A 28,000-nucleotide genomic window follows, 5' to 3' on the forward strand; every position below is an offset into this window, starting at 1 on the left:
TTCTACGTCCGGGTCATGCGTCCTCATGTTAGCAGCATGGCGGCCAAAAACAAGAACCGAAAAAAGTCGAATGCGGGCAAAAAGTGGACAAATCAACCGCAAAAGAGCAAAATGGATGAGGGAAACAGCAACGACGAAGGGGCCAATCATACTGACATGGTAGAAAATGGACGACAGGTGGCGGAGGACGAGTTCAATTTGGAAGAAGTTCTGCGGCTCGGTGGAACGCAGGTGACGTCAAGCAAATGTTTGTCCTTTAGCAGAAGTAGAAATACTCGAGTAATACTAAGAATCTGGTAAAATAACGGATTTAACTCTTTACTATATTTTCTGAATTTTTGTCTGCAGGCCGACTTCAACCTCCTGTCCTCCTTGGAGGCGACCAACGAGCTGGTGGACGGTGGAAAGAAAGACGCCATAGATGACCTGGAGGAAGGGGAACTGGAAAGGTTCATCACCAAGTTGGGCATAAGGAATTTTGCCTACTTGCAGGTCGTCCCAGATGAGGCAGAGGAAAAAGAAATTCGGATCAAGGCGGATCCAAAGTCCAAAAAGGAGAAACCAGCCGTGGAAAAAGTTTCCATGCCACAACAGAAGCCTTCTGAGAAGCCGAAGAAGGAGAAGACGACAAAAGTTGCGGCGGCTGGGAAATGTGGCAAACAGGACGTGTTTGAGTTCAATCAGAGGAACTTCCTGCTGGTCAAACCCGGAGGCAAGTGGTTTGACCTGGAATACAGCGCAGAGGGTTCCGCCGTCCCACAGGATCACGGCGTGGTGTCTTCCTACAAGACGCTGGCTCGGCGTCTCTATGAAGCCGACGTGGCACTGTTTAAGAACAAGAAGAACCTGCAGAAAGGAGCCAACTCGGCCTGGATGAAGACTGTGGTCTCGGCCGGCGTTCTGGCCGACAGGATAGCGGCCATGACAGTTCTGATCCAGGACTCCCCGGTGCATATGCTGGAACATGTGGAGAGCCTTGTGTCCATGATGAAGAAGAAGGGCAACCGGCGGATGGGCCTGATGGCGCTGGACACGCTGCGGGAGCTTTTTCTGTCCAACCTGCTTCCGGAGAACCGGAAACTGCTGCCATTCGACCAGCGCCCGTTCGACAAGCTGGAGGAGCTGGCGAGCGGGAACCGAGACTCCCGCGACCGCCGCCTCATCCTCTGGTACTTCGAGCACCTCCTGAAGCACCACGTGGCGCAGTTCGTGGCGACGCTGGACGAGGTGGCTCACGACACGGTCCCGACCAGCAAGGTCAAGGCGCTCACCGCGGCGCACGAGCTCCTGTGCCAGCGTCCCGAGCAGGAACGGGCGCTACTGGCCCAGCTGGTCAACAAACTGGGTGACCCCGAGTACAAAATGGCGGCCAAGGCCTCGCACCTGCTGGAGACGCTGCTGCACAAGCACCCCAACATGAAGGTGGTGGTGTTCTGCGAGGTGGAGCGCCTGATGTTCCGGGCCAACATCAGCACCAAGGCGCAGTACTACGCCGTGTGCTTCCTCAACCAAGTGCGCCTCAGCCACGAGGAGGACGCGCTGGCCGCCAAGCTCATCGCCGTCTACTTCTCCTTCTTCCGCTCGTGCATCAACAAGAAGGAAGTGGAGTCCAAAATGCTCAGCGCGCTGCTGTCGGGCGTCAGCCGCGCGTACCCGTACGCCGGCAACGGGGACGAGAAGGTACAGGAGCAGATGGACACGCTCTTCAAGGTGGTCCACCTGGTCAAGTTCAACACGGCCGTGCAGGCGCTCATGCTGCTCTTCCAAGTTATGGACTCCCAGCAGGCCATCTCTGACCGATACTACATCGCCTTGTACAGGTAATCTACGCCAAGGGTTCCTTGGCGGGGGAATGAAAATATAATTTGCTCCTTCATTCATCAGACGTCGATGAGCAAAGTTTTTGCCAAGTAACTCAAAACGCAGACTTGACCAGCATGTTCGCTCATTAGGCTGGACCCGCCTTTTAAAGCCACACACATTTCAAAGTCACGGATACCACAGTGTGAATCGGTCAACAAATATATACGTATTGCATCATGTCCTGATGTAAGCTCCCTCTCGTGTTGGTCCACAGGAAGCTCCTGGACGCGGGTCTGTCCACGTCCACTCGCCAGAACATGTTCCTCAACCTGCTGTACAAATCGCTGAAGGCCGACACGGTGCTGCGGCGCATCAAAGCCTTTGTCAAGCGTCTGCTGCAGATCAGCGCCGAGCAAGGGGCCAACTTTGCCTGCGGCGCCCTCTTCCTCCTCTCCGAGGTCATGCGGGCCAAGCCGGGACTCAGAACCTTACTGAAGGAGGAAGGAGTAGGAGCAGCAGGAGTTTTTACAACATTCCGTAACTTTTAATAACATCTCCAAAGCATTTCATGACGCCTGTATTTTCCTGAGGATGAAGAAGAGGCGTTCAATGACCTCCCGGAAGAAATGGCTGAAGATGAGGAGGAGGCGCACGTCACTGACAGCGCCAAGATGGAAGACGCCTCGGCGAGCAAGCAGGAGTCCAAACCTGCCGCGTCGTGGGTCCATCATCAGAACCTGGAAGGTTCGTCTCCCACGCACAGTTGGTGCCTCCTCCTTCTTGATTGATTGATGGATTGATTGATTGATTGATTGATTGATTGATTGATTGATTGATTGATTGATTGATTGATTGATTGATTGATTGATTGACTTCCCGTCAACAGGCCGCAATCTGGAATATGACCCGGTGCACAGGAATCCCTTATTCTGTGGCGCGGACCACACCGCATTATGGGAACTTCACAGAGTGAGAAACAGACACACACTCCATCTTTGTAGTCCTTTAAGATTTAAGAAGCGTGAAGCCTCCATTTTTGTAGTCTTTTACGATTTAATTTTGCCATTTTGCCTACAAAATGAAAGCATACAACATTTTGCAAGCAAGAGCACAATGTATCAATGAGTCGCTTAATGTTCCAGTTGATTTGCTCTTAATTTGAAAATGAAGAATGTACTGTTCCTGTCACGTCATTAAAAACCATGAAACTACATTTACAGAAAACATTAAAATGTCACATAGCCCCATTTGAGAACCAATGCTCCAAATATTTCTTAAACATCACAGAGTCCATTTTTGTTGTCTTTTACATTTTTTTCTGTTTCCTTCCGCAGTTGGCGCTGCACTTCCACCCATCTGTGTCGCTCTTTGCGAAAACTCTCCTACAGGTGAAAGAAACATTTCTCCTCTCGCACAAACTGCGAGATACTATTTTCGAAGGATATTTGTTTGTTTTGCTGGCTGAAATTGTTTTGCTGTCTTAAATGTGGACAGGAGGACTTCATCCAGTACTCTGGCGACCCCCTGCAGGACTTCACCCTCATGCGCTTCCTGGACAGATTTGTCTTCAGAAACCCCAAACAAACCAAGGGCAAACGTAATCAGAACACACTCAAAAACAAAACAAAATTAAAAAAAAAAAAAAAACTAAAGATGAAATTGAGCAACTAATGGACATTTTATCTTTTAGAGAACACAGATGCTTCGGTTTTGAAGCCCAAACTGAAATCACATGGTGTCGCATTATCAGGTGACAGCTTGCGCTCAGGAACTTTCCAAATTTAAATTGAAATTAATTTGGGTAGTTGTTCATTCAGTGCTTTTTTTTTTCTCCTCGCCAGTGAACAGTGAAGAGTTTCTGTGCAAAGAAGAAAGTCAGATTCCTGTGGACCAAGTCTTTTTTTATCGGTGAGTTTGTCTTTTTGTTTTGTGTTGTGTTCAACATTTCATTTTTATTTTGCCAGCGTTTTTACTTCCGATCACAAAAAAGGCTGTTGTGAGATAGATTTCCCTTCCTTGCTCATTAGGTTATTTGATTCATTTAATGTAATGTTATTTTCAAATTGAGGTCACATTAATTGGAACACACAAAGAAATGATATAAATTTCTGGCCTAATTTGTTTGAAGCCTTCCCCTAATTTGAAAGCTTATTTTCTGGTGGCCTCGCAGATATTTCAAGAGGCGTCAGCAGGAGAAAAGTCTGCGCCGGCCAAAAAAGGATGACGACAACGAGAGTTTGGAGGACGTGGACGACGACGAGTTTGAGAAGCTCCTCGGTCACTGCACCCCCCTTTCTGCTTTTCCACATTTTTTTCCCCTGGTCGTTGCTAACTAGTCTTTTTTTTTCAACAGACTCATGCGAAGCTGACTCGTACTTCACAGAGTCCCCGGACCAAGATTTGGACTTTGCCGGGTGAGTTCCACATTTTTGTGTGTGTGTGTGTGTGTGTGTGTGTGTGTGTGTCAAAATAATATTTTGGGTGACACTGATGAATTGTATATTTACTATATCCACTTGGTTTATACACAGTAATTTTGTTGCACAATGAAATTTGAAAAATCCTCCTCATGAAAAAAGTGTTTTGTATAAACTGTTACCTTTAGCGTGTTAGCATGTCCGCATTTCAAGCTGTTGCTAAGCTGAGCTGCCGAGTTGATTGCCTTTTACTCAACGTATCAGGAATGTGTCGGGCGGCAAACGAAAAAAAGGCAGGAAACAAGATTCGGACGAGGACGACTCTGATGACTCGGAATTGGACGACCTGGATGACGAGGAGGTGTCGCTGGGCAGCATGGACGAGGAGGACTTTGGGGAAGAAGGCGGAACCTTCATGGACACTTCTGGAAATCATGATGATGATGAGGACGGTAAAGAGTTTTGTTAATGATAAGAAAATGAAGCTTCACAAAGCTTCATGAAGCAGTTGTGGGTTTTTTTTCTCCGAGATGGAACTTTGTACACAAGAATGAATTTCTATTGCTCAAATCTGTTTTCTTAAAACAATAATGCCATCTATAGGAGTAAAAAATACCCAAACTGATACATGAAGCAAAGATGAAGCTTCATTCAAAGCTTCACTACTTTTTGTGAACAAGCACATTAAACATTCAATTGTCTTTTCAGTTCCAGAGCTTGAAGATGATGATGATGATGACGGTAAAGATTTTTTTTTCATCATTTACATCAATTTATTAATCTTTTTGTTAAACAATACAACGAAGCTTCACACTGCTTCATGAAACAGTTGCATTTTTTTACTTTCAAATCATGGTCTTTAAACCAAATGCGGCATCTAGAGGTGTAGAAAAAAATACAACTGTTTCATGAAGCAAATTCAAAGCTTCATTCAAAGCTTCACAACTTTTTGTGAATAAGCACTTGAAACATTCAATTTGCCTTTTCAGTTCCAGAGCTTGAAGACGATGATACCAAAGATGTCGACTTTGGTGAGTTTACCCAATGTGGTTTTCATTCCAGTATATATATATATATATATATATATATATATATATATATATATATATATATATATATATATATATATATAAAATATGTATATAGTTATATTTCATTCAATCATCTAAATCATCATCTCCTCCCCTTCCTCAGATGAAGATGACGTTCCAGAAGTGAAGCCGCGTTCCAAGAAAGTCAAAAGGAAGTCCACAGAAGAGCTGGACTTCTCGCAGACTTTTGGTTGGTTCTCACTGCTTGAATTTTGAAACGATTGTTAGAGTCGATAATAAAACGTGATTGCGTCTTTTTGCCATCAGGCTCCAAACCAGGAAAGAAGAAAAGGAAAGGGGAGAACGGAGCGGCCATGTTTGCGGCGGCCCAGGAGGTGAGAAGTCACGCGGCCATTTATTTATTTCAAATTGTGGAGATCATTCAATAACAATCTTTTTTTTTATCCCCCCCCCCCCTCGAAGTTTGGCTGCCTGCTGGACACGAACGCCGGTGCCAAGTTTGACAACACCGGACTCAACGCCATGTCCAACACAGACAAAGCGGGTAACGACAAAATTCTTGACTTTATGAAGCCTTTACCATTTTTCTTTATTTCTTTCCTATATTTTAATTTTTTGTTATGGATCTGTCCACTTCAAATAGTGAGGAAAAGACAAAAGAAAAGCTGTCCAAAAAAAGAAAATACAAATTTGGATTAATAGATGGACGACCAAAATAACGTAATTTTTGTTTGTGTTTGTTTCCGCAAACATCTGCAATGGGGGTCCTTGGAAAATTTGCGCTCCTAAAAATGAGAACCCCTGCCTTAGACAGCTGATATTTGGGCACAAATGGTGGTGCAACACACATAGACAACAAAGCAACAGTGACAGGCATGCATTCTTTATCCTCGGCAAAAAATGGCCACTATTACAGCGATATACCGAGTCGGCAAAATGCCAAGTAGCAAATACGATGCGTTTGGGGGAATTCTTATTGCCAAGGTCCTTGTCCCGTTTTAATTGAATTTCCATAGCAGCCGTGACCCTCGAATTGTCCATTCATTGGAAAGTTTCTCACAAAATGGCGGCGACGTTCTGCGCAGGCGTGAAACAGCTGAAGTGGGAGAGCCAACGCGACGATTGGATCCACAACCGCGACGTCAAGACGCTGCGCAGGAAGAAAGCCGCCTTCATGAAGAGCAAGCGCTTCGGACGCGGCAACAAGACGACGATGAGGACGGCGGGAAACAAGAAGAAAAGGAAGTAGTCATCAGGGCTGGCCGCCGTCCGTACCCCAGTCCAGTTGGTCTCTCTCCCTCACCCCGTACGTGCCCGCCAGCTCGTTGGACTTGTAGTAAACTGCAGACGGGACATGAGAAAACCTCAGCGACATCACTTCCTGTTTCGGCCCCCGGCCGAGAAAGGATTGCTGACCAGAAAGCATCACGTGCGTTTTTACTTTTTTCGCTCACCTTCCAGAATGGATGGAAATCGTCTCTTCATGGTGCTCCTGAAATCTGAAATAATTTCAATAACTTTAGAAACTAAATGATACAAAAATGTGGATTAAAACTCACTAAAATGCTCTTGTGTGCGTGTTCACACACCTTGGCTGGTGTTCATGGTGTGGAAGAGTCCGTATGCACCAAAGACACCGATTAGTTCAACAAAAATCACGCCTTTCATCAATTTTTTGGCCAAAGGTGATAAAGGTTTGGGAGACATCCTAAACAACAAAAAAAAGCACTGTAATTAATTATTTTAGATATTTTTTTAGGGGAGTGAATGTTAATATAAATTACATCTCAGAAAGTGAAGAGGGTAAGTGTGTGAGGGAAGCCCCCTTTAAAAAAAAAAAATAAATCATCTCCACATAAACATGTGCCATACACTTTTGAACAGTAGGTGGCGGTATGCACTGGAGCGTCACTTAAAATCAGCGATAGTTGAAACGAAGAAGCGTATCACCATGCATGAGCATCCGAAGCATAAGCCTGTCAAAATGGCTACATGTTATAAATGTAACTTAAAATTACATGGCCAAGATAAATTGTCCATACAAAGTTGCCGGGGAAAACTGGCAGAATGGGCCGAAAAATTAGCCTGTATTGAAGGACCAGAACCCACTGCCGTGACCTGATACATTCTACAAGTAAGTAAACTGAACACATTGTAGCTGTAAAGTGTAAATTAAAAAAACTCACCTCTTTGTCCTTACTAAAGAGCCAAAATGACACCAAAAAATGGGGCGCGAGGTTAGATAAAAAGTATGATTTTGGGCTTCTTCGGGTCAAACTAACGTTAAGCTAGCAAGCTGCAGCAACTCAACACTACGGAAGCTCGCGCGATGACTTTGGACAAACGACATGAGAAAACGGGTTTCACTTAAATTCCGACTAAAATATTTTTCAAATATTTTACGAACACATTTTAATTTAAAAATAACTAAATTATAACTAGTAAGTGACGATTTTTTTTGTCTGAAGTTGTTTTTTTTATAGTACCGTACTTCACAGTGTAAACAACATGCTGCAGTTCCCGTGCTTGGCAGCAGATGGCAGCAATACTTCACGGTGGACCTTACCGAGCCATTTAATGCGTTCTAATTTGATTTCAACGTGAATGTGACGTCATTTAAATAGTTATAGTGACCCCTTTTCAACTAAATGTTTAAAAAGATGGAATTTGTCCACCTTATCAGTATTATTCCTTTACAGCCGTGACGAAAACATGACGATGGAATCATGTTTAGAAAAAAAATGTTAAACTAGTTCAATTAAGGTGTCAACCAGGCCAAAATGTTACATTGTTTTCACACATTTTTACTTTTATTTTTATTATTCATTGCCTCTTTAGTTAGATTTGGATGTTTGTATTGAAAAGTTCCATGTGGATTTTTTTCACATGTGGTTACCAATATTTTCAGTGTGTGAGTGTGTTTTTTTTTTCCACTGGGTCGCTGTTGTGTCCTCACACAAGCCCCTTTCTTGTGTCCTCCCCCCTCCCCTTCCATCCTTGTTTGCACATAATGAGCATGCGAGGTGTTCATCCGCCCCCTCTCCGCCTCGCCTCTAACGAGACCAACCCAGCTCGTTTGTAAATGAGCCGCTTAAAAGCCTCCAGCCCGCTAAGCGGAGATAAGAGAGGACGGCGACTGCCGCCAAGACGCTGGCGGGCCTACGCTGGAACCCCCACTCCAGGGGGGAGGCGAGGACCGCCTGTCCGGCTTTGATGCGGCGGCTAATGGCGAGCGATCGCACATCAAAATGCTCACTGGCAGCTTAGCGTGGCCTTCACAAGATTTTTTTTTTGCCATCTACAAGATCAGGTTTGAGCTGCTGCAAAGTCAATTTTGAAGGTCATCACAGGAAGAGTTGAACACCTTCAAGGTTGCAGGAGATAACGCATGGACAAGTTCTCTGCTTTCAAGGATGTGCAAGACACGTTTAACACCCTCCTGAAGTCGTTTGGCCATTTTTCATGTGCTTGAAATCAAGAGCGTCAAACTCAACCAGTCCCGGGCAATCTGGCCTGTGCTTTAAGTATCTTGACCTTGAAAAGGGTCTATCATTGAATATCTGACGATATGGAGACTTTTCACTCCAGCTAAAGAAACTGCAAATGTGTTGACAAAATTCATTTCAAGTTTAGGTTATACGTCGAAAGGCCAAATTATGCATGAAGGAAGTTCAGGGGTTAAACGAGAGATTTGAACAGGATTCACGCAAAATTTCTTTAGTTGCTTCTTAATGCCGTGACAGAATCAGTGCACTTTTCAAATTGAGAACAAATGAAGTGGGACATGGAGCAACTTATTGGTAAATTGTGTTATAGTGACTCCTGTTTTTTCACCCAAAAATGCTTTGCACTGATTAGGCGGTACGTGGCTTGGAAAAAAAATCACAAGTTGGTGGCATCGTTGAATAATATATATATATATATATATATATATATATATATATATATATATATATATATATATATATATATATATATATATATATATATTTTTTTTTTTTTTTTTAATTTTTTTTTAAATTGCCAATTTTGGAATCTTTGTTGAATACCCTTTCAAATAATACGTCTTTTGTAAAAACTGGCCAAGAAGTTGCTGGCCATGCCCCCTTTTGCAAAAAATGTCAAAAATGGGCAAACTTTAGCACACAAACCTCCGATCGATCTCAAATTTGAGTCTTAATGTTGTGCCATCTGTGTCAACAAGTACACCAAGTTTAATTGAAATCCAAATCTGTTTGGATAATCCCACTGGGTGACTTGGCATACAAACTGCCAATAGGATTTGTTGATTTGTTCTATGAATCTGCTCCCAGTTAAACGATAACAGTTTGAGAAAATTAGAGACATTTATTATCTGTGAAGACACAGAAAAAAATCGAAACTTTTTAAATCATATCTTACATTACGATAAAAACTGTGCAAGAATGTAATTAAAATCAATAATTTTCTATGCCCCGCCCACATATCGATCCAGTCCCAGGAAAGAAACAATCTTGGCGTCTTGTCAATGACTCCAACAATAAGAATAGTGTACATGCGACAATCCTAATGGTCCACTGAACTGTGTTTGCGTGTGTGACAATGGACAACACGCGAAAAGAGTGTGAGACGCGAGGACGTGCGCAGGCCACATGGCAGCCAGCGAACCATGTGACTTCCCGCTGAGCTTTTCATGTCCCAACTGAAGGGGCGGATTTCATCAAAGAAGAGCAAGAAAACGAGCATGCGCGCGTCACATGAAATGAGATGAAATGTTTGAATAGTCAAGCGACCGCTTTGTGTGACCCCCGCTGCTTTGCCTCCATGGAGATTTGCCGCTTTTCAAATCATAGGCAGGCCATGCGGTGTTTCTTAAATGATCATTAGCTTACTTTTTTTGTCGAAATAAACTACACCATCCGTCCATCAATAATCACTTTCACGGTGTGCCGGTTTTGCGTTTTGAAATGTAGTCAGACGGAAACGTATCTGTGTATGATGGAAACGATGCGATTAAACAGATTGGCAAACAAAAATTGGATTTTTGTTTTTGTTTTCCCTCTTTAAAGATGTACAGTGTCAAATTACCCGTCTGTAAGTTTTTTGGGTTTTTAAGTACTGTACTGTTGAACTCATTCACTGCTAGTCCAGTAAAAATACATCTTTGACCTCTATAGCCATCATTGGCAGTGAGTGAGTTCATGTGATTGAGATGAAAAGTGTTTAAACCTGTTTTTCAGGTTAAAATGTTTTAAGATATTGGTGCAAATGGTCAATTTACATGATTATTCGTCATTCATTTAATTTTTTTGTTCAGTGTCAAACGGTTCAATTGGTCCAAAATGTTTCTTGTTTGATGAAAGATTGACATCTTTTTTCATGCGCTTTGTTGTATTTTAACATATTTTTTCGGATTTTGAGTTAACATTTACAAGTTAACATTTTGATATTTGTATTTTAGCGCCGCCTCTGGCTGCTGTGGATATTACATTTTGTAGTGAGGACGGTTTGGCATCACTTTGAGAACAGTCACTGTGACATAAAAATCTCAAGCGACACAAACATAACGAGCCTGCCTTGTACGGAAATCGAAGATTTAGATATTAACCGTTGAGTCTGAAATCCTGAGGATTTGGATCGTTTCAAGTTCAACAAGGTCCCAAAACAATTAACCGATTATCAAATTAATTGTCACATATTTACAGTTACGTATTGATTATTAATTCATTAAATGTTGTACCTCTTCTTTTATTTTATTATTGTACCTCTGTATTATTCCATTATTAAGTTTTTGTATGTATTATTTTGTTACACGATGCCTTGAGGGTTAGTTAATGTTTTAATTGATTATTGGCCCGTTTTTGTTCTTGATGTACAGCGCGAGCAAAACTGAAGATGCACTTCAGATAGCCACCACATCGGGATGCTATTTGACTAAATGTTTTGGGCAAATGTATGTGTTGCCATGTCTATTTTTTAAGTCCGATTGTAATACAAAATATAATCTGTTTTATGGAGTACATGCGTATGTATATGCGTATGTATATATATATATATATATATATATATATATATATATATATATATATATTTTAGTTGTAACCTTTATTTAGTCAATAATTTAAATGAAGAAATCAAATCGTAAAACTGTTTAGAACTGGCATTACCGTTTTTTGCCGGCCGCGTCGCTGTGGCTGCATCGCGAAGCCGGCTACATCAAGTCCCGGAAATGGTCTCAGTCGTGACCCGGAAGTAGTACATGGTTCTCGACAAGCATGTAGCTTATTAGCCTGATAAATTCCACGCTCGGTTGTTATTTTAAAACTCGCGCGTTTGTTGACGTTTTAAGGGTACCACGTTCGTGTTTGTACGTTTTTTTTTTATTTCGTGGAGCTGGGAAAGCTGTAGTTAGCAAAGATGGGAGTCCCGGCATTTTTCCGCTGGCTGAGTCGCAAATATCCTTCCATTATTGTACATTGCGTGGAAGAGAAGGTAAGCGCTTAGCATGTTAGCATCTCAGGCTGCAAAACAGACACATGTGTAGAAATGTAAGTCTCTGTGACGACTCGTTTGGCATGTTTTTATATTTGTCGTATTAGCCGTGCATAAAGTTTGATTAACGAAAATGAAAGTAATTGGAGCGCGTTTAGTCGTTCCCGGAACGTTTTGTACTTTCACTTCGCCAACTGTTCTAACTTTCCAAGTTGTTCAAGTGTGTAAATAAGTGGACTCCCCCAAGTTTCAGACGTTACATTCGCTATGGACGTTGAGTAACTGAGCAGTTGTCTTAATTCGAACTGAACATTACGTCACGTATACCAGTGCGCTATTGTGCAAAATCTGAAACAAAGTTTACAACTAACAAAGTGAAAAGGCATTTAATACTTAGTTGGTTATAAAAATATATATATTGTGGCGGACACTAGGACCATGTCTCTCACCCAGTAGGCATGTCGGTATGATCCTTTGATGCGTTGAACCTGTCGCTGTGCTAGCGGAGATCTTTACTCTTCGCATGCCATCACAAAACTGATACAACAAAGTCCAAAACAGCAAAGACAAAGCCAACAGGTTCAAAGCATCAAAGGATCATAGCGACATGCCTACTGGGTGAGAGACATGGTCCTAGTGTCCGCCACAATATAAATATCTGACAAAGAACTTACGCAAGTATGCATTGAGTGGAGAATGTGTGCCCATGGTAGCTTTATATCACATTTGTACTTTTTTTCTTGTATTATGAACTTTTCGTGTATGTCTTCCAGAGTCGAGAGTGCAATGGAGTTCGTATCCCCGTGGACACAACCAAGCCCAACCCCAATGAGGTGGAGTTTGACAATTTGTACTTGGACATGAACGGCATCATACATCCTTGCACACATCCGGAGGACAAGTAAGAAATACTGTAATGTTTTGTCATTACAAGTTCCAACATGACAAAATTTCCCCGAAATGGGAATACTTGTCATTTTGCTACTTGTATAAATGTTATTCTGAGACTCAGACTCAGCAGATGTCTTGTTGCACCTCCATTTTCCATTTTTTTGTTTGAAATTTGATTTTTGACATGTCCACAGACCGGCACCCAAAAACGAGGATGAGATGATGGTGGCCATCTTTGAATACATCGACCGTCTGTTCAATATCGTGCGTCCCAGGAGAGTTTTGTACATGGCCATCGACGGTGTGGTAAGCGGCTCTGATCGTCTCAACATTTTGTATTTTTGTACGTGGAACTCCAAAACGATGTGAACATTGGACTTCCAACCAGGCTCCCCGCGCCAAAATGAACCAGCAGCGCTCTCGTCGCTTCCGCGCCTCCAAAGAAGGTGTGGAGCTCACTGAGGAGAAGAATCGTATGCGGGAGGAGGTCATCCACAGAGGTTGGACTCGCTGCGCTTGAGACAAACATCTCGCACCAATGCCGCATTTGATATGCACATTTTCTTACACAGGAGGTTACCTGCCACCCGAGGAAATCAAGGAGAGGTTTGACAGCAACTGCATCACGCCGGTAAGTTTCCTGAAAGCAAAATACCCTCAAGGTTTGTTGACTTGAAATATTAGATTGCTAAGAAAGAGTTGGCTTTTTCTTGTGCGGCTGATTGGCTAAGGGACTTATAAGCCATTGTCAACCGTTGCCAGGACGAGTGAAATTTGCCGCTCATATCACCAAACAATTTATGTTTCCAGACTTGTTAATCATTTGTGACATTTAAATTTGTTATTACTAAAAGCTATGACATATTTTTTTTAAGTTGTACGGCAATCATACAGCAATAACAAAATTCCTCACAAAACGAGTCCGGTTTATTACCAGGATTTGATTGTCTTGTGTCTCCAGGGGACGGAGTTCATGGACAACCTGGCGCAGTGTCTCCGTTACTACGTCGCCGACAGACTCAGCAACGACCCCGGATGGCAAAATATCACGGTGCGCTCGTCTCCGCTTACGATCAATGCTAGCGATTGACGATGGGCAGTGCCGCTGCTGACAAACAGAAAGGAAAAATAGTGAACCCCAGTTTACAGCGTGGGAGGCTGAAGATTTGTGAATTTCCTATGATTCTATAATGTCACTAAGAGCCCTATTTTTTCCTTTGCGGATCTTGAAGGTCTTCTTGTCGGACGCCAGCGTTCCGGGAGAAGGTGAACACAAGATCATGGACTACATCAGGAGACAGAGAGGTACACATTTATTTAATAATGATGCAGCAAGGGGAAGAAAATGCTTACATGTCTTACACATTTCTCCTTATGGTGCTTTTCATTTAACAGATTGGAAATTAGTGTATATCTGAGTGCTTTTATCCAAAACAAGCCAATTTTTGAGGGTGTCTTGTGCAAAACATTTTTATAAATGAAACCCCTCAACTAACTTAAGTGTATCGAAGTCCCTCGCCACCAAGGTGGCAACAAAGCACACATTTCCTTAAATGAAGGTCTTCCATTCATGTCAACATAGTTCATCTGCAGTCCAATGCCACAAGATGGCGCCAAAATTGAGCACACAAAGTAGTAGTGTCACTCATGGCAAACCTTTTTTGTCTGTGGTCTACAGCTCAGCCCCACCACGACCCCAACACCCATCACTGCCTGTGTGGCGCCGACGGTCAGTTTTTACCGCACCTTTGTAAACATTTCAAGTGGCCGTGAGCTTAATGCACGTGCGGCTTTGCCCAATCAGCCGACCTCATCATGCTGGGCTTGGCCACGCACGAGCCCAACTTCACCATCATCCGGGAGGAGTTCAAACCCAACAAGCCCCGCCCCTGCGCGCTCTGCGGTCAGATGGGCCACGAGATCAAAGAGTGCGAGGGTCTGGCCCGAGAGAAGCGAGGCCAGGTGGGGTGGGCGCGCTCTCATTAACACGTGCGCCAATCATACCCGTCGACTAACGAAGCGCTTTGTCCTGCAGCATGATGAGTTTGCAGACAGCATGCCCGTGTCGGAGCAGGAGTTCATATTCATCAGGCTGTGTGTGCTCAGAGAGGTAACGCTCACTTCCCTGACCATTATTTCAAATGTTTTCAATGCCAAAAGCTTGACATCCTTGACTTCTAGTCACGTAAACATAATGATGAGAAGCTTATTTAATGTAGCCTGGCATGGCTAAATAAAACGTATTGAACAAAATAGCTTAGCCAGATTCATTGCATTTTCATTCGACAACAGCACAATGGCCACACTTGATGCAAAGCAGCTCAACACACAGACTTAACACGATACTTAACTTATTTAGCTATTGTCTCCAGTACAATTTTAATATTTTCTTTCTGTAAATGATAGTAAAATTATTGCAAAATGTATTTTTCATGTGGCCTTCAATACTCCCTTCCTGCCCCTTCCTGTCAACTAGAAATGACAACACAGGGCTCTCATAACCCATCACAGCTCACCTTATATTAAACACAGAAAACAGGTGAACCATGATTGGTCATTATAAGAGCTTTGAGCATGTGATGTGGTAAAAATTGTTTTTGAAGTCATAGTAAAAATAGATGTTATCATCAAATTAATTATTGAGACCTGATCAGCCCCTCCCCTTTTAAGCCATACACACTCTAAAGGCACAGATACTTCAGCACAGCAACATGTTAATGGCGCCGTACTATGTTTCAGTATCTGGCTCGAGAATTGACCATGGCCAGCCTGCCCTTCCCGTTTAACTTTGAAAGGAGCGTGGACGACTGGGTCTTCATGTGTTTCTTCGTGGGAAACGACTTCCTCCCGCACCTGCCGTCCTTGGAAATCAGGTGGCGTCTGCTGATCTCGCAATGTGCATGTGCAGAGTGCCCAAAGTAACAACTCCTGACATATTCCAGAGAGGGGGCCATCGATCGACTTGTCAAGATCTACAAAGACGTGGTGCACAGAACCGGAGTAAGTCTCGACCCGTGGGGGCGTGGCCTCCCGGTCGCCTTGCTTGCTGGGAAATGTAATGAAATTGTGGGCTCTGATGCCATCTGTGTGCACGTGTGTTGTGCGCAGGGCTACCTGACAGAGAACGGCTTTGTCAACCTGACGCGCGTGGAGCTGATCATGCAGGCCGTGGGTGTGGCTGAGGACAACATCTTCAAGAAACGCAAAGAAGATGATGCAAGGCTTATTTTCACTTTTTAAAGACGTTACATCAAAATAAGACGGTTAGGTGGATTAAAACTTTTTTTGGGGGGGGGTCATTTAGGAGAGCTTCAAGAGAAGAATGAAAGAGAAACGACAAAGAATGAAGGTAAACTACAGCCATCAAATTATAAAACACATTCTAAAAGCAACTAGTAGCCACTGAGATGTTTTAATTGTGATGAAGACTTAAAGAGGCTCCTCAAAATTTGTATTTATTTATTTTTGGGGACTCCTGTCTTTGACGCAGCGGGAACAGCAAGGCCCTGCCTACCTTACCGGGGGCCAGTTTGCACCTCACGCGCTAGGTAGAGGACGCCAGCCGGGTGCCGTGGACAATGCCCGCCAGCAAGCCTACGACATGAGGATGCAATCCAACAAGGTGCGGCCGCTAACGGCAAACACTTGCACGAGTCTGCCAAAAAAAAAAAAAAAAAAAAATACAATTGTAACAGAGAGCCTGCTTGTTTTTGTTCAGGATGCAGCTCAATCCTTAAAGGCCATGATGAGAAACGGGGGTGGCAGCAACGTGAGTTGGATTTTTTTTTTTTTCTCACACCTATGTATGTATGTATGTAAGCCGTTGTCAGCAGAAAAAAAAGTAATTTCGTCAATAATTATGTTATTTTACATGTCAAGTTAATAGTTGTAAAAAGACATGTTCCGCCCTTGTCCACCGCAAGTGACATCGCATGCTCATGGCTCGATTGGCAACCAATCACAGCTGTTTTGTTTTCTAGCTTTGGTCATGTGACAAGCTGAGCTGTGATTGGTTGTTACCTCAGTCTTGAGCACATGTGATGGAAGGATGGATGGATATGGCATCTATCCAGTCATCACTGGATGGGTGAGTGGATGGAAAATGTAGTCATCAAATTAATCTTAAAAAAACCTTATTGCTGTATATGACAAAATCTTAACGTCCCGTTAACAAATCCTACAAAACAATTTATGTATGTACAAGATCCAAACATTTCCTATTCATATCACCCAGGTTTTGAGTGCATGTTTGCGGCGCCAGCAGTCGACTGAAAAACAAAAAGTTTCTCTGTGTCATTGTCAGTTTGCGGGCCCCAGCGACGGCGGCAATAACAACCGAGGCGTGAAGAGGAAAGCGGACAGCGACGACGAGTCCGAGCCGGAAGACAACGTCAGGTGGGGTCTCTCACACACACACACACACACACACACACACAAAGGAGCGCAGGCGCCATTAAAATGGAAAGCAGTCGATTCCTGTGTGACACACTTAACAAATCAGCTAAATCCGCCATAATGATTTGGTATTCATGGAGACTTGCCGCTGAGGCGCCGGCACTCCCCGCAGGCCGCACCGGGCCTCAGATGCCGCCCGGCCTCCATTATTGGAATTTCCCAAGATGTCCGCATCCAGACAGAATTCGAAAGGCGCCGCTTGATTGGTGTTTTCTGGCTTCTGAACACAAGCTGTCGCCAGGTTGTGGGAGGAAGGCTGGAAGCAGCGCTACTACAAGACAAAGTTTGACGTGGATGTGACCGACCAAGGCTTCAGGCAGATGGTGGTCCAGTCCTACGTGGAGGGCCTGTGCTGGGTGCTGCGCTACTACTACCAGGTCAGGCCGCCGCCAAACCGTCCTGCCCTGTTTGACGTGCCCGCCATTTGCTTAAGTTCCATGTCATTCATTCTTTCAAGCAGGGGTGTCAAACTCCTTTTAGCCCGTGGGATGCATAGAGAAAAACTCATTCCCAAGTGGGCCTGTCCAATAAAATCATGTTATCTATTCATATAACTTAAAAACAAAAAAACTTTCAAATGTTTTGTTTTTTAATACTGAACAAAATAGTACAAGCACAACAACACTATTAATAACAAAACATTAACATTACTATTAAACATAAAAATTTCAAGTTTTTCATTTATTGAAAAAAAATTGCTCATTTTTATACTTTACCTCACAATCTCATATTAAACCCGTTCGGGGGCCAGAACCGGCCCGCGGACCGTATGTTTGAAATCCTCGCTTTAAAGAGCGTGTATCCAACAAACACTTTCTCACAATCCCAGTGACATCCAGTATTTAAGCTATTCTAAGCGGCGCCCTCGTCCCTAGAACGGAGTTGGCTCAGTCGGCGGGGGGCGGCGTACGGGGGGGCTCTCCGCACGCTCGCCAATCCAAAACTGGTCTCAGCGGGCCCCCGCGAATTGATTAAAAGGTCCTCGTCAGACGGGACGTGTCTGCTCGACGCCGCCGCGCATTCACGGTCTCGCTTCCAACGGCGTCCGCGTCACGCGCGGATCGCCGGGTGACCCTCGGGGGGAGCCGGGGGGAAGGCATGGGCTTTAGCCAAAACACTGTAGACGTGATTCACACTTTGCTCCCCAAATCACTTTGGATGGTCCCCCCGTTTCGATTTGTTTTAGGGGAAGCGCCGCTGCCATTTCAGAGATGAAATTTGAAACACTTTTCTTTTTCCCCCCTCTCCGCACATTTTAAAGCTTAAAAAAATGATCCCTGCACTTTACGAATGCCGGTTTTTTGTCTTTGTTTATAATTGATTGACAGAAGCCAATGTTAAGAGGCCAACTACAATGATTTGACTTGGAATTATTAAAAAAAAAGATTTTACTCGAATATACAGATTTAATATTTGACTTTTACACAAATTTGTTATATTGTGAAGTATCATGGATGCTGGTTATGCATTTGAGTCACTTGATTTTCCACCTGCTAATAGATTACTGGACCGATACCTGGGCAATATTTTAGGAAATAAAAACATTAACAATAAAAAGAGCACATTCAAATTGTTTCTTTACCCCCCCCCCCCCCCCCCCCCAAAAAAAAAAAAATATCCATATTGCATATAGCTAGAGGTCTGCTGAAGTTCAAATCAAGTAAACAAAAAAAACTGTATTGTTACAGGTAACTTTAAAAATTAAAGAAAGAAAATCTGATATGTTCTCTACCTATTTCAATCAGATGAAATGTAAGATTTCGGGTCTCACGCTTTGGAATGACCCCCATTTTTTCACAATCGAAGTAACGCTCAAATTAAATACGCTTTCTACAGTTTACACGCCTTTAAATGAAACCTCTTAAATACGCAAACTTCAAAATGTATACTTTTAACAAGACCTGACCGCGCGAATGTCTTTGCTTGTGTAAATAATGCTCGGCAGGCCTCCTTTTGTCATGCTAACAACTCATTTCAACATTCAACTGAGCGGCGCATTTTGGAGACTTGGGTTCTGATCCCTCCTTTGCACGCAACAGCGCAACGCTCCTCGAATGTAAATCTCGCCGGCCGAGGCCGAAAGTTGAAGTGTGCGCTGGAATTTTGAGCGGTACCTGAGGGGATTCCGAAGTTAAAATGTCAGTTATTCCCGTCTAGTGAACTTTGAATCTGAAAAGCCACCGCTGGTTCCGTTGAAAAAGGGTAAAGTTAAAGGGCTGTTGGCGCAAGACGTGCCGTTATTTTTGTATGACTTTTCAAATGAATTTCCTGATGAATCTTTAATCAGATTTTTTTTTTTTTTACCCCCCCAGGGCTGCGCTTCGTGGAAATGGTACTTTCCCTTTCACTACGCCCCGTTCGCCTCCGACTTCCAAGACATTCAGGGAATGTTCTCCGACTTTGAGAAAGGAACTAAACCGGTAAGCCCGTGCCGATCATCCGACGCCGATTGTGTGAATCTGATCTGGATTTCTTTTTTGTGCAGTTTAAGCCCCTGGAGCAGCTGATGGGCGTGTTTCCTGCCGCCAGTGGCAACTTCCTGCCAGAAACGTGGCGCAACCTGATGATGAGTCCTGTAAGTCAGCTTTTTTCTTTTTAACTTTTCACGTAATGTCAAAATATGCACCAAAGTATAGGGCGCTCCCTTAATTTTGGGGTCAACATCTGGTATTTTCTTTGTTACTGTGTATAAGACGTACTTTGGCAGAATAAACCACACACTTTTTTTCCCCAAAAATGATGGTTAAAAGTATGGGTGCGTCCTATAAATGGTGACTAAAATTTTTTATTTTTATTTTATTTTTTTCCTACACCATTGGAGGAAAATTGATCTGTCAGATCTTTCAAAACTTGACTCACGTGGCTGACAGATCGATCTTCCTTGAAAGGTGTCAAATCAAATAAGGAAGAAAAAAAATCAAATTTTTAAGTCACCGTTTATAGTAAGAACCCATATTTCTGGTATGAGTTGTCTACGTTAAACTGCGATGTCGTGATGCAGGACTCTTCCATCATCGACTTTTACCCCGACGACTTCGCCATCGACCTTAACGGGAAGAAGTACGCCTGGCAAGGTGAGAAGTTAAGGATCCCCTTCCTGGATTTTTCTGGTTGTGCTCTGTTGACTTTTTTTTTTTGGTCTCTTTTTTTTCCTTTTTGAAGGTGTGGCCTTATTACCGTTTGTAGACGAGCGGCGTCTGCGGGCCGCGCTGGATCGCGTCTATCCGGACCTCACATCCGATGAAGGTCAGTCACACATGATATGTTCCCTTATCAAGCTTGTAACTTATTGAAATTCATTTTTTTAATTAGAAATGTAATAAATAAATAAAAATAATTCCAGCCACCACCCCAAAAACACTTTTTGTCTGTACTACTAGAAACATATAAACGTGCATCAGTTCATCATGAATAATTAATAAATTATCAGCAATTCTTCGATTTTCAGCCTCTCAATTCATATCAGATATCTTTACTCCATAAAACATTGTGTAGAATCAACCTGCTTTCATCTTAAACAATGATCAACTTTTTTTTTTTTTTTTGCCAAGTTTCTCACTTTATTGATCAAACCAGTAAGCTATTCGCATTCAAATAAAAATAAAAACTAAGCTTATATTTTGCAAAAAATCCTATTTTCGACTGACTTTCAAGCAACAGATTATCCCCAAATCGGCCTACAAAAAAAGAGCACTTTGTCATTTGCTGACTGTAGAATGACGAGTATTAGTGGCGCACCGATAACTCGGAGAGGAGTTGAGACCTTATTGCTTTCTAGGCAGGAGTCGCTCTGCTGTGATATGATTTTCTTGCATATTTTCTCATTAGTCTAATGGGAAAAGATGATTTAAATTGAATTCTTGCATTTTGGTTTAATTCGGTCTGCTTTCCAGTGAGGAGAAACAGTCTGGGAAGCGACCTGATATTTGTCGGGAAGTCTCACCCGCTGTCGGACTTCATCCAGGAACTCTACCGTGCACAATCTCATGAGGTAAGGCCGGCGCATGTCGGTTGGACGAAACGGGCTTTTGCAGCAGGTCACGCGACGTCCGCGGTTTCTTTTCAGCCCACTGAGATGCCTGCCGAGCTCTGCCACGGAATCCAAGGTATATTATCTCTTGATGACGACCCTATCCTACCAGATAAGTAAGGACCACTTGCTCATGCTCCCTCCTGCACATTTCCCGCTCAGAAGGCGAGCCGGCCGTCCTCCCGTCTGAGCCGATGGCGTGCTCACCGGCCTTTGACCTTTTTTGTCCCCCAGGACGGTGAGGTCGCCCATCCCCATGCTGCGTGACATCGGCCAGAACAGCGCCATCGGGTGAGAACCGACGACGGGTTCCCGGTCCGCTTCAGGCTGTGGAATTTGCAGTTGACTGCCATTGAAATAACCCTAACTTCACGCACAGACACTAATAAAAGCCTTATTTCCTAAAATTTTCAGTGGAAAAAACAAATTTGGTTCCATTCATATTGAACTGATGTGCCTTGTCTTCCAGAGTGAGGTTCAAGGACCCGCAGTTTGCCGAAGGTTTTGTGTTCAAAGCCGTTCTCCTACCCGGAGCCAAGTCAGTAACATTTTCCCCTTTTGTCCTTGCTATTAAAATCTATTTTGTTTTTTGAAACACACATTTGCATTGAGACACGTGCACTCCTTTCAGACTTCCCGCAAACGTGCTGAAGCCAGAGGACTGGGATCGGCGGGAGAACCAGCCGTGGAGACCCCAGCTGGGCTTCAACGCAAACAGGCAGCAGGCTCACTTGGACCAATCGGGCTTCAGAGCTTTGGGGTGAGTTTAGATGGGCCACACTTGCAATATTGGCCAAATATGAAATTAGTTCTGCTCACACCAGTCCTTCCTGCCCAAAAGTGATTCATAACATTGTCAGACTTCACTGTTTGTTCTGCATCTGGACAGAATTTTACAAAATGTGGAAATGTTTGCTGCCCCCCACTCTAACTATCAAGCAGCCATGCTTGATTATATTCTCCGCTTCCTCCTCCACACGTCCTCATTATCATTAAGAAACGGGAATAATTGAACATCTGGCACCCCCAGAAACCGGCGTGTTTGGAATCCGTGATGAGCGCCTTTCAATTTTTTATTTTTATTTTTTTTCCTTCACAAGCTGCCAGGCTGCAGAAAGCATTTTTGACATCCCTTGTTCCCCTTGCAGGCACTCGCTCAGAAACCAACAAGCCGGAGTGGGACAGTACAGCAATGCTCCGCCTCCCGGCAGCTACAACCACCGAGGGAACTACCGCTCGTCCCGAGGAGGGGGTTCCCAGCATCAGTCCTTCCAAAGTAAGGCGCGCACACAGGATTTAGTTTGGTTTTTGCTGCAAAATGTTATTGCAAGAAGGCTTTGTTCATGAAAAGCGCCCTAAGCAAGAATCTCTTGCTCCAAAGTATGCTTTGTGTGGCCCAGTACAACAAAACAAAAAAACATAGCTGAAAATCGGCATTCAGAGACTGATTAAATATAACGGTGAGAATACAGCCAAAGGGATGGGAAGGGAAGGAATAATAGTACAGTTAATGTATCAGATTTAATCATTAGGTTAATATGTGTACTGCAGTAGTATATATGTATGTCTGTGCAAGTTTACCTTTACATATTGGCGGCTGGTAACTGCAGCCTTCACAAGAACCCAATACCTTGAAATACGGCCACTTGCGGCCCGATTTGGACAACTGGTAAACAGGATGTGTTTTTCCTGTGTTGGCGCAATGCATCGTGGCATATTCGGAGTATTCTGCTGAAAATACCACCGTTGGCAAGTTTTAGCACTTTTGAAACCGTGAAAACAAAATCTAAAATGGCCAATTATTTTGTCCAGCGGATCCTGACGAGGCGTTGCCGCAAAGCATTGTGGGTACGGCGGCGCAAACATTCTGAAGGGCCGTGAAAGCCAAGTTAAGTTGGCCCTTTGATGACGCGGCTCCCCGCGCCGGGGGGTCTTTGTGCGCCGCCGGGACGGCCTCTAAGCAGCTGCGGCCCGGCGCCGCTGGTGGCCATTGTGCGGCCAAAGCCGCAAACTAACAACTCTGACCCGCTCTCAATTAGAGCGCCTCGGCAAGTCACTTCATTTTAATCACCACATCCTTTTGGAGGTTTTGCGGCTGAGCCAAACTTGCTTGAGCCTTGCGCCAATTGTCTTTTGATCAAGTGTTTCACTTGGGAAGCCTTATAGAGCCAAGAAAGCCACAAATAGTTTCTATCAGAAATGTCTTTTTCAGCATCCAAGGGGGGGGGGGGGGGGGGGGGACACAATCTAACAGTACGCTTTTCAAATTAAGAGCAAATTAATTGACAAATTAAGCATATTCTCCTCAGTTGTCGTGAGTGATATGCAAAATGCTGCTAGTCTTTATGTTATGTTTTAATCCAAGTGACTGCTTTTTGGGAGGAAAGGTACAGTTTTCTTTTCAAACTAAGAGCAAGTTGATAGGAACATGAAACATGTTTACCCCAAATATCTTACAAGAACTAATTTGCAAAATGTTGCAAGCCTTTATTTGAACTTTTAATTGAACAGACTGCTTTTTTTATGCCAAGACAGGAGCAGGAGTTTTCGTTTTCATTTAAGAGTAAATTGATTGGAACATGAAACATGTTTTCTTAATTGTGTAATAGTGAAAATATAACAAGTAAAAATATCTTACAAGTATTTAAAAAAGGAACCGCATTTTTGAATGAACTGTCCCCTCAAAACGCAACACACACAAACCTGCAACAAAAGTGAGCACCCCCTCTTTTTGTCATATGACAGATAAGAAGTAGAGCTCTTGTTTTAATAACCAATTATTCTGTCAGGTTCAATTAACCTATGAATAGCCTCTATTTAAAAAAAAAAAAAGAAAATGAATTTCAACTTGACATCAGAAAATGCTCAAATAGAAATAACGCAGTCAATTTTCTCTCCACGGTGTTTGTGAATCATCTATGAAGTTTTCACACGTCATACGCCTGCAAAACAAAAAACGTGTTTTTGTTTGAGCTGAGTCAAATAGTCGTCGGGTAAAATGAAAAGAGGCGTTTAGTTGGCGAACGCGCGCTAATCCAGCGGCCGCTGCGCGCGGTCAGGATTGCCGGGCGTAATCCTTTTGTTGGCCCAGACGCTCTCAGATCATGGCTAATTAAAGAGATTGACAGGTGTCCACTTGTCATTCCCTCTCCTTTCAGATGGTCGTAATTGGAAGCCGAGCGGGTGGTCCACTTGAGCCGCCTCGCCTCCGACGCCGCCGCAAACACAATATTTACTACTTGACCTCCTCCCGTTCCAAACTCTTTTACTTTGGCCAACAAACCCAGACAGCGGCCTCAAACTTAATTCTCTTACTTGTAACGACGACGACAAAAAAAAACAGCGCGTTTTAATCAGCCGCGTTCGACTCTCGAATCAACCCCAAAATACAAGGTCCAGACAATCCCAGCTACATACTAATATATATATATATATATATATATATATATATATATATATATATATATATATATATATAGATATATAGATATATAGATATAGAGATAGAGATAGAGATATAGAGATAGAGATATAGAGATAGAGATATAGATATATAGATATATAAATTTATATAGATATATATATATATATATATATATATAGATATATATATGTATGTATATATATATATATGTATATATATATATATGTATATATATATATATATATATATATATGTATATATATATATATGTATATATATATATATATATATATATATGAAATTGATGGCTTACGAAAGTGTTTTTTTTTTTTACTTGTTGTTTACTAATTCATTTAGTAGTAGGCGTTTTGGTTTGGAACAATTATTTGTTTTGTTATCGTGTCATCATCAAAGCTGCATGATTTTTTTTTTTTTCTTGTCTGTAATCAATTTGCGAAACGGACTCGAGCGGGTGTCCACCGTTGGAGACTGCTAGTCACGCGATGTCCACAGAGGCGTCCGCTTCCTGGCGTGCAGGTGGACCGGCTAAACAAATGGGCAGCTGGTCATCGTCATGGCAACCCGGCATGTGGAAGAAACCTTTGGATACTTTTTCTTTTCTTTTTTTTTCCTCCCCCTGGCTCAAGTGGACCTTTGTCAAGCGTCCGCCGCGATGGAAGCGAGCCACTCGAGGAGTCCACAATGCCGCCGGCTCAATGCTTTTTTCATTTGCTCCACAAAACATGCAAATGTCCCCAGCGCTCCCCCCTCCCTCGGCGATCTCACCGGAGCGCGATTTGATATCTGGGCCGATGTCGGGACTTTTTCGGGTCTTTGTAAGTGAGCGCAACCTGTTGTGACACGTTTCTTTGTTGTGTGCAGATTCCAGATCGGGGGGCCTGTTGGGCACGCCGCCGTCTTTCCAGCACCAGCCTCACTTTCCGCGGTGAGTCCACACTTTCAACGCCGCTGACTTTTAGTCCAAACGGAACCGGGCCCGGAACCGGACTCCGCCGGCCAAATTCATGTTTGTGTGAAAAGTTAATGATGGTGAAAAGCATATTCAAGCGGCGGTGCTCAAATGGGGGAGCGGGACCAGTTCGCTTTTCAAATTGAGAGCAAATTAATTGCAACGTAAAGCAACTTATTCCTTAATTGTTTTAGTAACTTCATCACAAAACGTTTCCATCAGTTTTCATCTAATTTCAAGTATTGTTGTGACAGTAAAGGTACATTTTTCTTTTCAAATTTTTCATTGCAATGCTGTACTCCATTCCTTTTTAAGGTGTTAATCCAATTTAATATTTTTCATATGGAAACAGGACACTTTTCACATTAAGAGCAAATGAATCCGAACACGAAGCAACCTATTGCTGATTTTTCTTCGAGTGATTCCTGTGTGAAACGTTGCATGCCTTTATTTTTCATTGAATGCTTTTGAATATTGTGATAGGAACGCTTCAGTTTTCTTTTCAAAACAAGAACAAATCAAGTAGATCATAAAGCGACTGAGTCCAAATTTTCCAATCCAAACTCAACATTTTATTTTCTTAAGTTTTGTACAGAGGCACTTTTTAATGCCATTTATGAAATGGAGAAAAAAAGTTTGTCATTTTCCTGCTGCCCTTGAATAATCCGTCCAAATGTGGTGCCAATAAATGCTCATTGCAATTTTTTTTCTCTCTCCTACGGTGAGACTTGAAGTGAGCTTGTTCGTGTTTGCAGGCAACAGCCGCAGTCGGAATACCACGGAGGCCGAGGCGGGCGCGGCGGCGCTCACGGCTGGGACCGGGCCATGCAGTCGCAGCGGGCCGCGTACCAACACAACGACCAGCGCGGCCGCGCCGGCGGGCCCGGTCCCAATTCCGGCGGCTACCAGCAACACTTCCAGCAGCAAAGAAACGACTGGCGCGAACGGCGGGACGACCGCGGGCAACAGTACCAGGTACCAAAAAGGAAATTCCAACATTTAATGATTAAACTGGAAGTACATTTCTGCTTGTATCTCAAGGCGTATTCGAAATGGTGCAACATCTTTTTAGAAAACTGCGTCGCCAGTGTAAACGTGCATCGGTATAAAACTTGGCAATACGACAAGGAAGAATTCAGTGTAACACTTTCAAAATGAGTTGCAACATGTTCCGATCATTTCGCTCTTAGTTTGAAAGTAAACTGTGCCCTTCCAGTCCTGGCATTAATAAGTATAAAATTTGATTAGGAATCAAAAATGAAAGCATGCAACGTTTTGCTGAGAAGTCGCGATAAAAGTTGTGCAATGAATTGATTCATGTTCCAATCAATTTGCTCTTAATTTGAAGATAAACTAATATTCCAAGGATGGCATTATTGAGTATAAAATTTGATTAGGAATCAAAAATGAAAGCATGCAACGTTTTGCAAAGAAGTCTGGATAAAAGTTGTGCAATGAATTGCTTCATGTTCCAATCAATTTGTTCTTAATTTGAAGATAAACTAATATTCCAAGCATGGCATTATTGAGTATAAAATTTGATTAGAAATTAAAAAAGAAGACATCCAACATTTTGCCAAAAAAGTCACTCCAACAAGATGAATTGCTTTGTGTTCCAATCAATTTGCTGTAAATTTGAAAATAAGATGTAGTGTTCTTTTCAATTAGATTATAAATGCCATTGAAGCGATACATACCGACAACAATTGCACAATAAAGTGCTTCATGTTCCAGTTAATTTGCTATTTTTTGCAAATGAGTCTAAAGACTTATTACAAATGCACCGCAACTTGCTTTATGTTCCAATCAATTTGCTCTTTATTTGAAAATAAATTTTAATGTTCCAGCCAGCGCACTACTAATCTTTAAATTCAAAATGAAACTGAAGGGATATATTTTGCACAATTTCACATTGTTTCATATTCCAAACAGTTATAGAATTACAAAACAAATGTAATTGGACACCAGTAGAAACCCTTTTGCCACATTTGAAATCAGAAGATCACTTTTTTTGTGACATTATCTCTCTTTGTTTTGTTTCTACATGTGGAGATGGTGCATGGATTATATTCTGTATTCAAGCATAATATTCGGTGAAGTGGAACAAGTTTGCTTTTTGGGGATTTTAGTTTATGTTTCCAACTTAGATCTTCCTTCCTGCGTGCTGAAACTTGACTTGAGGATGAAACATTGCAGGAGGGTGCATTTGTGAGCTTCTTTGTATTTTTTTTTTTTTTTTTTTACAATTTTTAGGGCCACAGCAGTTCCAACAGAGGCGCTTACCCAGCACCACCGCCATCCAGAAGATACGTCTGGAAATGAACATCTATTTGTTTTTTTTAGTTATTTTGTCTTTTCACAAGATTTTTTCGCCTCATTTAGTAAAAAAAAAAAATGTCGACCTTTTAAACACATTTAATGTACCTGAGAGATTCTCCAACGTCGTCCTTTATCAACTTGTCCAATAAAAGAACAAGTCGTGGAAAC

The 28,000-nt window shown here is 42.8% G+C and overlaps 3 protein-coding genes across 5 annotated transcripts; 2 read left to right on the forward strand and 1 right to left on the reverse strand.

The window, feature by feature from the left end:
• Nucleotide 1: 1 nt before the first annotated feature.
• Nucleotides 2–6,840, forward strand: cebpz (CCAAT enhancer binding protein zeta). Its single transcript, XM_088404102.1, has 18 exons — nt 2–231; nt 349–1,820; nt 2,078–2,309; nt 2,394–2,547; nt 2,690–2,772; nt 3,138–3,191; nt 3,298–3,400; nt 3,494–3,553; nt 3,645–3,711; nt 3,974–4,080; nt 4,157–4,217; nt 4,485–4,672; nt 4,929–4,961; nt 5,210–5,251; nt 5,415–5,501; nt 5,579–5,646; nt 5,735–5,816; nt 6,358–6,840. The coding sequence occupies exons 1-18, from the start codon at nt 16–18 to the stop codon at nt 6,519–6,521; spliced, it is 3,273 nt and encodes a 1,090-aa protein (XP_088260228.1). The 5' UTR covers nt 2–15; the 3' UTR covers nt 6,522–6,840.
• On the reverse strand, nt 5,845–12,300 carry LOC148407278 (protein CEBPZOS-like). Of its 3 annotated transcripts, XM_088404113.1 has the most exons (5): nt 12,193–12,300; nt 6,862–6,980; nt 6,727–6,771; nt 6,548–6,613; nt 5,845–6,422 (listed from the first exon to the last, which is right to left on the reverse strand). In XM_088404113.1, the coding sequence occupies exons 1-5, from the start codon at nt 12,201–12,203 to the stop codon at nt 6,415–6,417; spliced, it is 249 nt and encodes an 82-aa protein (XP_088260239.1). In that variant the 5' UTR covers nt 12,204–12,300; the 3' UTR covers nt 5,845–6,414. The 3 variants fall into 3 exon arrangements, with proteins under 3 accessions (XP_088260239.1, XP_088260237.1, XP_088260238.1); XM_088404111.1 differs by having other exon boundaries at nt 5,845–6,613; XM_088404112.1 differs by lacking the exon at nt 12,193–12,300 and adding an exon at nt 7,459–7,619 and having other exon boundaries at nt 5,845–6,613.
• Nucleotides 11,516–27,999, forward strand: xrn2 (5'-3' exoribonuclease 2). The gene is made up of 31 exons (XM_088404103.1): nt 11,516–11,743; nt 12,517–12,644; nt 12,829–12,940; nt 13,023–13,134; nt 13,207–13,265; nt 13,596–13,685; nt 13,867–13,939; nt 14,313–14,363; nt 14,439–14,596; nt 14,670–14,744; nt 15,374–15,507; nt 15,577–15,634; nt 15,743–15,850; nt 15,939–15,983; nt 16,125–16,256; nt 16,353–16,403; nt 16,938–17,029; nt 17,331–17,466; nt 19,402–19,509; nt 19,575–19,664; nt 20,091–20,163; nt 20,252–20,335; nt 20,983–21,080; nt 21,156–21,235; nt 21,354–21,410; nt 21,589–21,657; nt 21,751–21,879; nt 22,268–22,395; nt 25,426–25,489; nt 26,269–26,488; nt 27,767–27,999. Exons 1-31 carry the CDS (start codon nt 11,669–11,671, stop codon nt 27,833–27,835), a joined length of 2,958 nt encoding a protein of 985 aa, XP_088260229.1. The 5' UTR covers nt 11,516–11,668; the 3' UTR covers nt 27,836–27,999.
• Nucleotide 28,000: the final 1 nt, after the last annotated feature.

This window comes from Hippichthys cyanospilos, chromosome 20 (assembly GCF_059441005.1).
Source record: "Hippichthys cyanospilos isolate Australia breed blue-spotted pipefish chromosome 20, RoL_Hcya_1.0, whole genome shotgun sequence".
NCBI lineage: Eukaryota > Metazoa > Chordata > Actinopteri > Syngnathiformes > Syngnathidae > Hippichthys > Hippichthys cyanospilos.

Excerpts from the sequence above, each read along its gene's own strand:
- cebpz (XM_088404102.1), top strand. The coding sequence starts at position 16 with ATGCGTCCTCATGTTAGCAGCATGGCGGCCAAAAACAAGAACCGAAAA. Across the intron at positions 3,192-3,297 it reads TTGCGAAAACTCTCCTACAG|GAGGACTTCATCCAGTACTC; the intron begins GTGAAAGAAACA and ends AAATGTGGACAG. Across the intron at positions 4,081-4,156 it reads CGAGTTTGAGAAGCTCCTCG|ACTCATGCGAAGCTGACTCG; the intron begins GTCACTGCACCC and ends TTTTTTCAACAG.
- xrn2 (XM_088404103.1), top strand. The coding sequence starts at position 11,669 with ATGGGAGTCCCGGCATTTTTCCGCTGGCTGAGTCGCAAATATCCTTCC. Across the intron at positions 20,336-20,982 it reads GGACCTCACATCCGATGAAG|TGAGGAGAAACAGTCTGGGA; the intron begins GTCAGTCACACA and ends TCTGCTTTCCAG. Across the intron at positions 25,490-26,268 it reads CACCAGCCTCACTTTCCGCG|GCAACAGCCGCAGTCGGAAT; the intron begins GTGAGTCCACAC and ends TCGTGTTTGCAG.
- LOC148407278 (XM_088404111.1), bottom strand. Across the intron at positions 6,772-6,861 it reads CACCATGAACACCAGCCAAG|ATTTCAGGAGCACCATGAAG; the intron begins GTGTGTGAACAC and ends AAATTATTTCAG. Across the intron at positions 6,614-6,726 it reads ATTTCCATCCATTCTGGAAG|TTTACTACAAGTCCAACGAG; the intron begins GTGAGCGAAAAA and ends TCCCGTCTGCAG.